We start from the raw sequence: 12236 nt of genomic DNA, 5'->3' as shown, positions 1-12236 counted from the left end.
ACCCGGTCACGTGGCGCCCCCTTCCGGCCGCGAGGGGAAGTTCGCCCCGTCCCGCCCGCGTGGCCACGCCCACCCCGCGGCCACGCCTCCTCTCTGCCCCACCCTGACCGCTCCGTCCCGCCCCTTGTCGCCGATTGGCTCTCGGCGGCCCCGCTCCCTCCTACGGCGGCGCGGATTGGCGGAGCTCGGCACGGCCCGAAGCGAGCGGCGCGGCCATGGCGGTTCCGCTGCGGGTGGCGGCGATGGCGGCGCTGCTGGCGGCCGCTCGGGCCGCGCTGCCCGTCGAGCTGCGGGGACCGGCGGGGGACGCGCGGCAGGAGGCGGCGGTGCGGGCGCTGGCGCGGCGCCTGCTGGGCTCCAGGGCCGCCGCCGTGGCGCTGTCGGTGGACGCGGCGCTGGCGGCGGGCGGGCCGGACGCGTACCGGCTGCGCTCCCCGCCGGGCGGCGCCGTGGCCGTGGCCGTGACGGGTTCCAGCGGCGTGGCGGCGGCCGCCGGCCTCTACCGGTACCTGCGCGACTTCTGCGGCTGCCACCTCTCGTGGTCCGCGGCGCAGCTCCGCCTGCCCGACCCCCTGCCGCGGTTACGGGCCGAGATCCGCGCCGCCACCCCCAACAGGTACCGGCGGGGCGCCCCGGAGCCGCGATGGACGCGGGGTTCCGAGCGGCCGCTCCGAGCCGCCCCCGGTTCTGGGACTCCGCGGTCCCTCCCGCCCCCCCGTCCACGTCTCGGTCCCGTCCCGCGCTCACGGCCCGCCCCGCAGGTTCCGGTACTACCAGAACGGCTGCGCGCACAGCTACTCGTTCGCCTGGTGGGGCTGGGAGCGCTGGGAGCGCGAGATCGACTGGATGGCGCTGAGCGGCATCAACTTGGCGCCCGCCTTCGCGGGGCAGGAGGCGCTGTGGCAGCGGGTGGGTGTCGGCCGGGCCGGGCGGGGCGGGACCGACCCGGAGCGCGGCTGACGCGGAGCCGTGCAGGTGTTCCGAGCGCTGGGGCTGAACCAGAGCGAGATCGACGCCCACTTCACGGGACCCGCGTTCCTGGCGTGGAACCGGATGGGGAACCTGCACGGCTGGGCCGGGCCGCTGCCGCGAGCGTGGCACCTCCAGCAGCTGTACCTGCAGGTACCGGCGGGGGGCGGATCCTGCCCCGGGCTTCCCCGGCCGCCTGCGGGCCGTGCGGCTCCCCGCCCTGCTCTGTGCCCCGCAGTACCGGATCGTGGAGCGGATGCGTTCGCTGGGGATGATGACGGTGCTGCCGGCCTTCGCGGGCCACGTGCCGCCGGGGGTCCTGCGGTAAGAGCCAATGTGGGCGGCTGCTCGAGTCCCAGCCCTTCAGCGCCCGCAATCCCCCCGCGGGGCCCTCGGCCTCTCCCCGCCACCCATCCCCATCCCCATCTCCATCCCCATCTCCATCCCATCTCCATCCCCATCCCCATCTCCATCCCATCTCCATCCCCATCCCCATTTCCATCCCATTTCCATCCCATTTCCATCCCATCTCCATCCCATCTCCATCCCCATCTCCATCCCCATCTCCATCCCATCTCCTCTCAGGGTCTTCCCGCGCATCAATGCCACGCGCCTCGGGAACTGGAGCCACTTTGACTGCACGCTGTCCTGCACCTACCTGCTGTCCCCTGAGGAGCCCATGTTCCAGGTGATCGGGACGCTCTTCCTGAAGGAGCTCATCAAGGAGTTCGGCACTGACCACATCTACAGCGCCGACACCTTCAACGAGATGAGCCCGCCGTCCTCCGACCCCGCTTACCTGGCGGGCATCAGCAGCGCCGTCTTCAGGGCCATGACGGGAGGTGGGTCACTGTGGGGCCGCTGTGCACAATTGAGGCCCCGCATCCCCGTGAGCTGGCGGTGGCACCGTGGCCGCGGTGCTCACGTTGCTGTCTGCCCGCAGCGGATCCCGAGGCGCAGTGGCTGATGCAGGGGTGGCTGTTCCAGCACCAGCCGTCCTTCTGGCAGCCTCCGCAGGTGCAGGCGGTGCTGCGCGCCGTGCCGCGGGGCCGCATGATCGTCCTCGATCTCTTTGCTGAGTCCAAACCCGTCTATGAGTGGACCGAGTCCTTCTACGGGCAGCCCTTCATCTGGTGCATGCTGCACAACTTCGGCGGCAACCACGGCCTCTTTGGCGCCGTGGAGGCCATCAACCGCGGCCCTTTTGTGGCGCGGCGCTTCCCCAACTCCACCATGGTGGGCACGGGGCTGGTGCCCGAGGGCATCGAGCAGAACGACGTGGTGTACGAGCTGATGAACGAGCTGGGCTGGCGCCACGAGCCCCTCGACCTCCCTGCCTGGGTGTCCCGCTACGCACAGCGCCGCTACGGGGCCCCCAACGCCGCCGCCAGCGCCGCGTGGCAGCTGCTGCTGCACAGCGTCTACAACTGCAGTGGCGCCTGCGTCAACCACAACCGCAGCCCGCTGGTGCGCCGCCCGTCCCTGCGCATGGACACGCAGCTCTGGTACAACGCCAGCGACGTCTACGAGGCCTGGAGGCTGCTGCTGAGCGCCGGCCCCGCGCTGGGCTCCAGCCCGGCCTTCCAGTACGACGTGGCCGACGTGACGCGGCAGGCGCTGCAGCAGCTGGTGGGCGATTTCTACCAGCGCATCCGCGACTCCTTCCAGCGCCGCGCGCTCACCGAGCTGCTGGCGGCCGGCGGCGTTTTGCTGTACGACCTGCTGCCGGAGCTGGACGCGCTGCTGGGCTCGCAGCGCCAATTCCTGCTGGGCCGAGTGCTGCAGGCCGCCCGCAGCAGAGCCAGCAGCGAGCGCGAGGCCCAGCAGTACGAGCTGAACGCCCGCAACCAGGTGACGCTGTGGGGGCCCAGCGGGAACATCCTGGACTACGCCAACAAGCAGCTGTCGGGGCTGGTGCTGGATTATTACGGGGTGCGCTGGAGCCTCTTTGTCTCGCTGCTGGTGGAGTGTCTGAACACCGGCAGCCCCTTCCACCAGGAGCAGTTCAACCAGGCCGTGTTCCAAGTGGAGAGGGGCTTCGTCTACAATGAGAAGCGCTACCCTGCGACGCCCGTGGGTGACACGCTGGAGATCGCCAGGAAGATCTTCCTCAAGTACTACCCCGGTGCCGCACAGCGCGGCCGGGACGGGCCCCCGTGATGCGGGTTGTGTTGCTCAGAGCCCCCCCGGGAGGAGGGCAGAGCCCCCACCACTCCACGCCTGAGTGCTGCATCCCCGAACACCAGAATGAAGGCGCTGAGCACCAGCAGGAGCAGACGGCGTCCCAGAGGGTGGGAATCGCCCCATGGCTGCTGCAGCCCAGAGACCTGCTTGGTCCTGCCAGCCCCAGCCTGCCCTGAGCTGGGCTGCCCACGGAGCGTGGAGGCGCAGGAGTTGGGCTCTGCTGCCCCTCTGGAAGCTGGGCGGTACCCGGGCAGGGGCTGGCAAAGGCTGGAGCGGTGAAATAGGGGTCCCGGGGGCAGCCTTGGGAGGACCGTGGTGCTCCAAGGGCAGCCCCACTCCACACTGTGCCTTTGTACCGAAAGAGACTCTGCCGGGCTCCCCGTGGCGGGTTTTCTCTGCCTTTTCTTCCCAGCACGAGGGGCCATTAAAGCCCTGGGTGCTCGGTGCCGTTGGGCTGCTCTGTGTGTGTCTCCAGCACACAGCTTGTTTCTAACGAGCTGAGGGGAGCAACTCATGACCCACATAGTGGGAACGTGGGTGGCGCACAGGGAACAAGTACCTCGGGATGCGGGGCAGCTCGGGGCCGTCCCGGGCTGGTGCAGGGCCGGGGGGATTGCGGCAGCAGTGCGGGGCTCTTATCGCCTGAGCTGCAGGTGGAGGGCCTTGAGATAAGCGGGCAGACACAACACGGTGGGTGGGTGGGAGGGAGCCCAGCCTTTAAAAACCACCCGGCCCCGAGTCCAGCATCGTCAGCCATGGAGAGAACCGAGGCGCCCGTGGAGAAGATCACGGTGCTGATCACCGGCTGCTCCTCGGGCATCGGGCTGGGGCTGGCGGCGCGGTTGGCGGCCGACGCTGCCCGCAGGTTCAAAGGTAAAGGGGTGACGCCGCGGGGGGGTCCCGGCGCTGCAGGCTGCAGCACGGCCGCGCTCTCTCCGCAGTGTTCGCCACTATGCGTGACCTGGCCAAGGGCGAGCAGCTGCTGGAGCGCCTGGGGGGCCGCAGCCCCGACACGCTGGAGCTGCTGCAGCTGGACGTCACCGACCCGCACTCGCTGGCTGCGGCCGTGAGCCGCATGCGGGGGCAGCACCCGGACGTGTTGGGTACGGGGCGGCCGGCGTCTGCTGCAGGGCCGGGAGCGAGGGCCAGAATGGGGACGGGTGGCCTCGCAGCCCCGGGGGTGGGTGCGCTGGGCACAGAGCGAAGGGTCGGGGTCGGGTTCTCGCGTCCCCGTATCCAAACGGTGCTGGGGGTGCCGACGCCCGCTGACCAGCACCGTGCCCGCAGTGTGCAACGCAGGGGTGGGTTTGATGGCCCCTCTGGAGATGTGCTCGGAGCAGGCCATGAGAGCCGTGTTCGACGTGAACGTCTTCGGCACCGCACGCACCATCCAGGCCTTCCTGCCCGCCATGAAGCGCCACCGTGCCGGCCGCATCCTCGTGTCCAGCAGCGTCGGGGGGCTGCAAGGTGGGCGCGGGGCCGCCCGCGGGGCTGCGGGGGGAGAGACGCGGTTCTCAGCCCTCGCTCTGCCCCAGGGCTGCCCTTCAACGCCGTGTACTGCGCCAGCAAGTTCGCGCTGGAGGGGCTGTGCGAGAGCCTGGCCATCGTCCTGCAGCCCTTCAACGTCCAGTGAGCGCCGTGGGGTGGGGGCAGCTGCGGGGCCCGCAACGGGCCGTGGGTGCAGCGGGGGCCGCTTTCCCGCAGCGTGACGCTGGTGGAGTGCGGCCCGGTGCGAACCGCCTTCATGGACAACGCGCGGCGCGCCGACCCGGAGGGCCACGAGCTGCGGGCGCTGGACGCCGAGACGCAGCGGCTGTACCGGCGGTACCTGCGGCACTGCGCGCGGCTGCTCCCGCGCTCCGCGGAGGTGGACGACGTGCTGCAGGTCGGCGGGGCTGCGGGGCGGGCGGGGGGCGCCGGGAGCCGAGCGGTGCCGCCGGGAGCTGAGCGGGGCCGCCGGGAGCTGAGCGGTGCCGCCGGGCAGGTCTTCGTGGACGCCATCGCCGCCCCGCGACCGCCGCTGCGCTGCATCGCCGCGCGGATCCCGGCCCCGCTGTCGCGGCTGAGGCCGGGCGGCCCCGACGGCGCCGAGTACGTGCGGGCCATGCACGACTTCGTCTTCGGGCCCGGAGAAGCCGCCGAGGAGCAGCCGTGAGCGCCGCCCCGGGACGGCCCCGGCAATAAAGGCCCGCGCCCGCCGCTCCGGTTCGGCCTCTTTTCTGAGGGACGCGGGATCGCGCGCGGGGGGACGGAACCGGAGCTGGGGGGAAGAGGGGGGAGGGTTAACACCGGAGCTGCCGAACGCGATACCGGACGCGGCGCCCCGCGATCCTCCCCGCACCACCGGCCTCTGCAGCCGCGCAGCTCCGGGCCGCGGCGCCCGGCGGGGGCGGGGCGGGGGGCGGAGCCGTGACGCGTTCGGGGTCGGCGCGATCTTCCGGCGGGGCGATGGCGCCGTTCCCGTCGGGGCTGTTGGTGCTGACGGCCCCGCTGGGCGCGTTGCCGCGGCGGGCGGCGGCGGCGCTGGCGGAGGCGGCGGGGCTGGTGACGGGGCCGCTCTACGTGCACCTGCAGCCCGGGCTGCGCCTGGACGGCCCCGCGCCGCGCCCCGCCGCCCCCCCGCCCGCCGCCGCTCTGCTCCGCGCTTTGGCCGCGCTCTACGCGGCGGCGGCGGCGCACCGGGGGCTGGACGTGCGGGTGCTGCTGGGCCACGGACACCGGCTGGCGCGGCCGCCCCGCGTGCTGCTCGCGGACGGCGGGGCCGGCGACGCGGGGCCGGTTCGGGTGGCGCTGCGGGAGTTGGCCGCCGCCGCCTACGGCTGCCCGCCCGAGCTGCCCGCGCTGCTGCTGAGCGGCTCGGACGGCCCCGAGGCTTCGCCCGACGGCTCCGGCGCGGAGCTGCCCGCGTTCTCCGACGTGGCGGTCGGCGGCACCTTCGACCGGCTGCACGGCGCCCACCGGCTGCTGCTCAGCGCCTGCTGCCTGCTGGCACGGCGGCGGCTGCTGGTCGGCGTGGCCGACGGGGAACTGCTGCGCCGTGAGTGCTGCGGGAAGCGGGGCGGGCGCGGTGCGGAGCGGGAGGTGCCTGGGCCGGGATCCGGGAGAGCGTCCGGGCAGCGCAGAGCGCGGGGGGGGCTGGAGGAGGGATGTGGGTCGGCACCGCTGGCGGGCGCTGATCGTGGGGGGGCGGCCCAGGCTCCGCAGCTGCTGCCCGTCAGCACAGCGCCCCGCGGGCAGGATGGCGGTGGTGGTGGGCGGCACTACTGGGGGTTCCTGCCATAGAACCGTCTGCTCTGCCGCGCTCACTGTCCCATCGCTGCGCTGTTGCAGACAAAGTCCTGCGGGAGCTGATCGAGCCCTACGAACTGCGGGAGGCCAAACTGCGGGAGTTCCTGGCAGATGTGCAGCCCGCGGTGCTGTACGACATCGTGCCCCTGGGCGACCCCTACGGCCCCGCAGTCACGGACCCGGAGCTGCGCTGCATCGTTGTCAGCGAGGAGACGCGCAGGGGAGGGGAGGCCGTGAACAAGAAGAGGATCGAGAACGTAACCGGAGGGGCTGAGAGCTCTGGGCCGCGGTTACGTCTGGGGGGCTCAGCGGTGTCCCCTCCCGGCAGGGCCTCGCCGCGCTGGAGCTCTTCGAGATCGAGCTGATGGAGGATCCCCACCACGGCCTCAGTGAGGAGGAGAAGATCAGCTCCTCCAGCCTGCGCCGGCGGCTGCTCGGCACGCTGCTGCGGCCCCCACGGGTAGGGGGAGCCTCCTGGGGGCCGGGGGCTGCAGAACGGCGCCCGTCTGACCCTTCCTTCCCCAGGACAGCCCCGCGCTGCCCCCCCGCCCCTACATCATCGGCCTGACGGGGGGCAGCGGGAGCGGAAAGACGTCCATCGCCCGCCGCCTGGAGCAGATGGGAGCGTTCCTCATCGATGCGGACGCGCTGGGCCACGCTGCTTACCTGCCCGGCAGCCCGGCCCACGGGCGCATGGTGGCTGCGTTCGGGGCAGGTGGGGCTGGTGAGCGGTGGCGGCTGCTGTGCAGGTGAGATGGATCCTTTCTGCTCCCAAATCACCCCCCTCTGCCTTGCAGAAATCCTGAACAAAGATGGGACGATTAACAGGAAGATCCTCGGGGCAAAAGTGTTTGGAAACCAGGTACGAGCAGCATGGGGAGTGTCAATATTTAACCTCCTTTAACAGAACTCTGTGCTGCCGCTTTGACTTGCGGCCCTTTGAGCTGCTGCCACGTCCCCATGCAGTGGCACACGGCAAATGAGCAGCCATGCAGAATCCACAGCCTGGGCAGCAGCTGCTGTTGCTCCTCCAGCTGTGGCCCCCTCCGTCCATCCGAGCGCGTCCCTCGTGGGCCACCTCGACCTCTGTGAGGACCCTGACACACTGTGGTTCGTTCCCAGGAGCGGCTGAAGAGCCTCACAGACATCGTGTGGCCGGAGATCGCGCGGATGGTCAGGGAGCGGATCAGAGAGGCAGGAGCTCAAGGTAACGGGGCGTCTCTGAGTCACACGGTGGGTGCTCGGCGCTGCTTGGGGCGGCACCGGGGGCTCTTTCTGCCAGCGCTGCCTGCGGCTGCTCGGCAACGAGGGATGGCCTCGATCCGTAGGAAAGGCCGTGGTCGTGCTGGATGCCGCCGTGCTGCTGGAGGCCGACTGGCAGGAGATGGTGCACGAGGTGTGGGCGGCCATCATCCCCGAGGAGGAGGTGGGTGACGCCCTTCGGCCGCCCCCGGCCGCCCCCACGAGCCGCCCGCCGTCCCGCCGTGGTCCCCGCAGGCCGTGAAGCGCATCGTGAGGAGGGACGGGCTGAGCGAGGCGGCCGCCCGCAACCGGCTGCGGAGCCAGATGAGCGACGGCCAGAGGGTGCGGCGGGCGCAGGTGGTGCTGTGCACGCTGTGGGAGCCGGAGGTCACCCGCAGGCAGGTGAGCGGCCTCTGCAGCACCGGGCGGGGACGGGAACCGGGCGGGGACGGGAACCGGGCAGCTGGAACCGCAGCACGAACGGGCGGCGCTGAGCGGCGCTTCGTTGGCAGGTGGAGACGGCGTGGGAGCTCCTGCAGCAGCGCCTGAACGGCGCGACCGCCGCGACGCCGAGCAGCTGAGCAGCCGGGACGGAGCAGGAGCCGCCGGTACCGGGTCAGAACGGAGCGGCCGAACCCCGCGGGGAGCGGAGCTGCCCAACGCGCCGGGACGGACCGGAAGCGCCGCGGCTCCGAGGGCCGAGTCCGACCGGACGGGGCCGCCCTGCGCGGTGCGGGTGTTGCTGGGGGCCGCCGCCTTCCGCGCCCGGTTCCGCGCCGTGAACCCGCGGCTGAAGGCGGTTAAAGGGCGGCTGCTGTTTCTCGGTGTCCGTGGCTGTTTGTGTCCCGCTGCTCGGGGCCGTTCCGTCCCGTCCCGTCCCGTTCCATCCCGTCCCGTTCCATCCCGTCCCGTTCCATCCCGTCCCGTTCCATCCCGTCCCGTCGCTGCCCGCCCTCAGTTGTTCCGTTCGCGTGGCGCCCCCTCGCGGTCGGGAGGACGGCGCTTCCCGGCGACCCCCGCGGCTCCCACGTGACCGGGGCGGGGGAAGATGGCGGAGCCGCCCGGTGCCGCGGCGGAGGAAGCGTGGGGGAAGGTGACGGCGGGGCGGGCGGCGGCGGAGGGCGGAGGGTCGGGGCGGGGGCGGCGGGCGGAGCGCGGGGCGCAGAGGCTCGGGGTGCAGAGGCTCGAGGTGCCGCCCCGCCCCGCTGACCGCCGCCCTCCGCCCGCAGGTGGACGCGGCGTACGGGGACAATGGCCCGGAGCCCGGTAGGTGCCGCGGGGAACGGGAGGGAGGGCGGGCGGCGGAGCGGCCGGTCTGAGCTTCGCCCTCCCTGTGCCCGCAGCGCTCTTCATGGACGGCGCGCGGAAGGGCAGCGTCGTGTCCCGCGCCAACAGCATCGGCTCCACCAGCGCCTCCTCCGTGCCCAACACCGGTAACGGCAACGGGCGGAGCTGCGGGCGGGGCGGCCGCGGGGCTCCCCCAGGGACGGCGGCGCCCTCGGGGGGTCCGGCCCGATTCGCGCTCACTGCGGCTGTTTCTCGGCAGACGACGAGGACAGCGACGGCCCGCAGGAGCAGCTCAAGGAGTCCTACAAGGACCAGCGGCGCCGGGCGCACACGCAGGCGGAGCAGAAGAGGCGCGATGCCATCAAGGTCCGTCGGGCGCAGCGCTGCTCCCGGGGCGCATCGCGCGCTGCTCCGCCCGCTGCCCTTGTCCTGTGCCGGGTCCGCTCCCCTGAGCCACGTTTTCAGCCCGGAGCCGTTTCTGGCTGCGTGGCGGAGCTGCGGGTCCCGTCGCAGCTGTCCGTGCTGAGCTGTGCCCTCTGCCCCTGTAGAAAGGCTACGACGACTTGCAGGCCATCGTGCCCACCTGCCAGCAGCAGGACTTCTCCATCGGCTCCCAGAAGCTGAGCAAGGCCATCATCCTCCAGAAAAGTGAGTCCGGGTGCAGGAGGTTGGAGGACGCGCTCCAAGACTCCGGGCACCTCAACAAGGCCGCTCTGTGACGGCGCCTCAGGTGCCACCTGCAAGGAGGTCAGAGGGGCTCCGTGTGCTCATAGCTTCTTACTCTGTGTTTTTGTGCTCAGCCATTGATTATATTCAGTTCCTGCACAAGGAAAAGAAGAAGCAAGAAGAGGAAGTTTCCACTCTCAGGAAAGACGTGATGGCCTTGAAGATAATGAAAGTGTGAGCAAGAATTTAGTTGGGTGCTGCCCTCTCCTTCCTGCTGCTTTTCCCCACGTTCTGCAAAGCTCCTCCGATGGGCTCGGTGCTCCGTGCGCAGTCTGGCACCTGGGGTCGTACCAAAGCTGTACCACTCTGCTGCTGTTTCATCTCTGAGGGCTTGTTAGTAGGGGCCTGACCCAGATCAGTTCGTAGAGTTAAGTGTGGAGATGGTTTCAAGCTCAAAAACGAACCTGCTTTCAGTGTCGGGAGAGGCTGCAGATTCCCAGCATTGATTTTCTTGCAGGATCTTCTGCAGACTCTCGGTCCTCTCCATTTCTGAAGCTGTTTTCAGTGTCTGGTTACTGGCAGCAGCTTCTGCCCCTGCTCTTGCCCAGCAACTGGGCAGTTCGAGGCTTCACAGTAGCACTGAACCCCACATTTGCTGTTTCAGGAACTATGAGCAGATTGTAAAAGCTCACCAGGACAACCCGAGTGAGGGGAAGGACCAGGTCTCTGACCAGGTGAAGTTCAATGTTTTCCAAGGCATTATGGATTCCCTCTTCGAGTCCTTTAATGCCTCCATCTCAGTCACGAGTTTTCAGGAGCTCTCAGCGTGTGTCTTCAGCTGGATTGAGGAGCACTGTAAGCCCCATGTGAGTACAGCAGACACGGGTGGGTTGATGTAAGGGCAGAGGGTGTTGTGCACGGCTGCACCTGTCTGGAGTGCAGGCCTGTGTGAGGAGGACACACTGACTGTGTCTCTTCTCTGCCCCAGACCCTCCGGGACATCGTCATCGGGGTCCTGCACCAGGTGAAGAGTCAGCTGTACTGAGCATTCCCTCACTGGAGCACCTGAGCGGGTGACGGATGCCAGGAGAGGCCAGGCCATCTCCCTTGTGGGGGTCCTTAAAGCTTCTCCGATTATTTATTGTCACTACAAAACCAAACCAAAGCTGTGCAAACATCTCTGCTCCACAGGTACCGTCACAGTCAACGTCACCAAATACTGCTGAGGACTTAGCAAAGGGAAAGAAATAAGTATTGAATATAGATCTTTTAAGTTGCCGGTGTCTTTAGCTCAGGCGGGTGTGTTGCAGTTGGGTTCACCTGTGCCACTGACTCCAGGGCTGCAGCTCAGCAGGTGAATCTGCTCTGTAACCTCACACCTGATACAAACCCTTTTGACCCTGGGAGCAGGGAGAAATAGAGAGTGCTAAAAGCTGTTGCTGTGCAGCTCAGGAATTGGGTTCTCCTGCAACTGCAGGTTTTCAATACCTCCCTTTGAAGCAGCTCTTAAAAAAGCAAGAGGCTGCTTTTAGTTGCTGTAGGTGCTTTGGAGAAGGCCTGGGAGAACTGAGGGGAGGGTTGGCATGTCACTGTCAGGGCGATGCTCATCGCATGGAGCAGCAGCAAGCTCCTCGTGCTGAAGTGCCCTGGGGCCTCGCTGTCCTGACCTCTTCAGTAACACCCGAGTGGGAAAAGGGGGCGAACTTTCGTTGCAGTCTTTTCCTGCTTGTACTGATGAGTTCTGAATTGTGCCCGGCTTTATCTTTCTCCGGGTTGTGATGTGGCCACACTGAACAGGAAAGTAGTTCAGTAGCTGCAGCACAGCTCTACTCTGAGTTCGCACTGCTGTTCCTTAGCACCGTAATTTTATGTGGGTCTATATATTTATATACATGTAACCAGCCTTGATTTTATTTTATAGATCACTGAAATCATTGTAGTGTTATCAGTGCCAGTTTTGCAGTGTCTGACTTGCCACACGCTGCTGCTGTCAATGTGATTCAACTAACCAAGCACAATGATTGCATTGGACAGCATCACCCTCCATGGCATGGACACAGACAGCAGGACTTGTTCTCTAATCGTGTTCTTGCTACCACTCCAACAGTAGCAACTATTTATTTGATGTTGTTTTTCCACTGTAGATGAGGTAATGCTACATTTCTCAGCTCCGGGCTGCTTGATTTTGAATGCTGCAGCTGGAGATGGTTGAAGCTATTGCTTCTGTTTGACTTAAATGAAGAAAAGCTTTTTGGTGGGGTTGATGTTTATACCAAATTGTTTCCCAAGCCCTGTGACCTTTACAATATAATACAGTAGAAGCCCCGGAGGAGTCAGACCCTGTGGTGTCACTGATGACACGTACAGGGCAGACATGGCCCTGGTAGGTGTTGTTTTGTGATGGAAACAATATCGTTGTGGATGGACAGACCAGGCACCAGCCACAAGCACAGCTTAATGTCCTTTAGATGCAACCTCTCGCCTTGTGAGGAAGATGCGGATTTTTACAGACCTCGTATGTGAAAGTGACATATTTTTCTATTACGAAAAATGATTAAATAAATTTTGCTGAATGTTTTAATGGCTCTTCTGCTTTTATT

At 67.2% G+C, this 12236-nt stretch overlaps 4 protein-coding genes across 7 annotated transcripts; all 4 read left to right on the top strand.

The window, feature by feature from the left end:
* Nucleotides 1–200: 200 nt before the first annotated feature.
* On the top strand, nt 201–3537 carry NAGLU (N-acetyl-alpha-glucosaminidase). The gene is made up of 6 exons (XM_072356457.1): nt 201–616; nt 762–909; nt 976–1122; nt 1208–1293; nt 1555–1811; nt 1913–3537. The coding sequence occupies exons 1-6, from the start codon at nt 216–218 to the stop codon at nt 3127–3129; spliced, it is 2256 nt and encodes a 751-aa protein (XP_072212558.1). The 5' UTR covers nt 201–215; the 3' UTR covers nt 3130–3537.
* Nucleotides 3538–3673: 136 nt separating this feature from the next.
* HSD17B1 (hydroxysteroid 17-beta dehydrogenase 1) lies at nt 3674–5484 on the top strand. 3 transcript variants are annotated; one of them, XM_072356461.1, is made up of 6 exons: nt 3680–4026; nt 4095–4256; nt 4441–4620; nt 4689–4782; nt 4858–5038; nt 5138–5484. In XM_072356461.1, the coding sequence occupies exons 1-6, from the start codon at nt 3909–3911 to the stop codon at nt 5306–5308; spliced, it is 906 nt and encodes a 301-aa protein (XP_072212562.1). In that variant the 5' UTR covers nt 3680–3908; the 3' UTR covers nt 5309–5484. The 3 variants fall into 3 exon arrangements, with proteins under 3 accessions (XP_072212561.1, XP_072212562.1, XP_072212564.1); XM_072356460.1 differs by having other exon boundaries at nt 3674–4026; nt 4858–5484; XM_072356463.1 differs by having other exon boundaries at nt 3905–4018; nt 4858–5484.
* A 51-nt stretch (nt 5485–5535) lies between these two features.
* On the top strand, nt 5536–8332 carry COASY (Coenzyme A synthase). 2 transcript variants are annotated; one of them, XM_072356458.1, is made up of 9 exons: nt 5536–6190; nt 6484–6698; nt 6770–6901; nt 6967–7165; nt 7239–7303; nt 7564–7648; nt 7770–7867; nt 7939–8085; nt 8196–8332. In XM_072356458.1, exons 1-9 carry the CDS (start codon nt 5602–5604, stop codon nt 8262–8264), a joined length of 1599 nt encoding a protein of 532 aa, XP_072212559.1. In that variant the 5' UTR covers nt 5536–5601; the 3' UTR covers nt 8265–8332. The 2 variants fall into 2 exon arrangements, with proteins under 2 accessions (XP_072212559.1, XP_072212560.1); XM_072356459.1 differs by having other exon boundaries at nt 5539–6190; nt 6967–7156.
* A 348-nt stretch (nt 8333–8680) lies between these two features.
* On the top strand, nt 8681–12215 carry MLX (MAX dimerization protein MLX). Its single transcript, XM_072356464.1, has 8 exons — nt 8681–8776; nt 8913–8949; nt 9027–9116; nt 9230–9336; nt 9519–9618; nt 9771–9870; nt 10301–10502; nt 10625–12215. Exons 1-8 carry the CDS (start codon nt 8732–8734, stop codon nt 10679–10681), a joined length of 738 nt encoding a protein of 245 aa, XP_072212565.1. The 5' UTR covers nt 8681–8731; the 3' UTR covers nt 10682–12215.
* Nucleotides 12216–12236: the final 21 nt, after the last annotated feature.

Source organism: Excalfactoria chinensis, chromosome 24 (assembly GCF_039878825.1).
Source record: "Excalfactoria chinensis isolate bCotChi1 chromosome 24, bCotChi1.hap2, whole genome shotgun sequence".
In the NCBI taxonomy this organism is placed as follows: domain Eukaryota; kingdom Metazoa; phylum Chordata; class Aves; order Galliformes; family Phasianidae; genus Excalfactoria; species Excalfactoria chinensis.
Note: the sequence above shows the minus strand (reverse complement) of the source record. Positions and strands in the feature narration are given on the sequence as shown.

Excerpts from the sequence above, each read along its gene's own strand:
- NAGLU (XM_072356457.1), top strand. The coding sequence starts at position 216 with ATGGCGGTTCCGCTGCGGGTGGCGGCGATGGCGGCGCTGCTGGCGGCC. Across the intron at positions 617-761 it reads CGCGCCGCCACCCCCAACAG|GTTCCGGTACTACCAGAACG; the intron begins GTACCGGCGGGG and ends CCCGCCCCGCAG. Across the intron at positions 910-975 it reads AGGAGGCGCTGTGGCAGCGG|GTGTTCCGAGCGCTGGGGCT; the intron begins GTGGGTGTCGGC and ends GGAGCCGTGCAG.
- HSD17B1 (XM_072356460.1), top strand. The coding sequence starts at position 3,909 with ATGGAGAGAACCGAGGCGCCCGTGGAGAAGATCACGGTGCTGATCACC. Across the intron at positions 4,027-4,094 it reads CGCTGCCCGCAGGTTCAAAG|TGTTCGCCACTATGCGTGAC; the intron begins GTAAAGGGGTGA and ends CTCTCTCCGCAG. Across the intron at positions 4,783-4,857 it reads CTGCAGCCCTTCAACGTCCA|CGTGACGCTGGTGGAGTGCG; the intron begins GTGAGCGCCGTG and ends GCTTTCCCGCAG.
- COASY (XM_072356458.1), top strand. The coding sequence starts at position 5,602 with ATGGCGCCGTTCCCGTCGGGGCTGTTGGTGCTGACGGCCCCGCTGGGC. Across the intron at positions 6,191-6,483 it reads CGACGGGGAACTGCTGCGCC|ACAAAGTCCTGCGGGAGCTG; the intron begins GTGAGTGCTGCG and ends GCGCTGTTGCAG. Across the intron at positions 7,649-7,769 it reads CAGAGAGGCAGGAGCTCAAG|GAAAGGCCGTGGTCGTGCTG; the intron begins GTAACGGGGCGT and ends CTCGATCCGTAG.
- MLX (XM_072356464.1), top strand. The coding sequence starts at position 8,732 with ATGGCGGAGCCGCCCGGTGCCGCGGCGGAGGAAGCGTGGGGGAAG. Across the intron at positions 8,777-8,912 it reads CGGAGGAAGCGTGGGGGAAG|GTGGACGCGGCGTACGGGGA; the intron begins GTGACGGCGGGG and ends CTCCGCCCGCAG. Across the intron at positions 9,337-9,518 it reads AGAGGCGCGATGCCATCAAG|AAAGGCTACGACGACTTGCA; the intron begins GTCCGTCGGGCG and ends CTGCCCCTGTAG.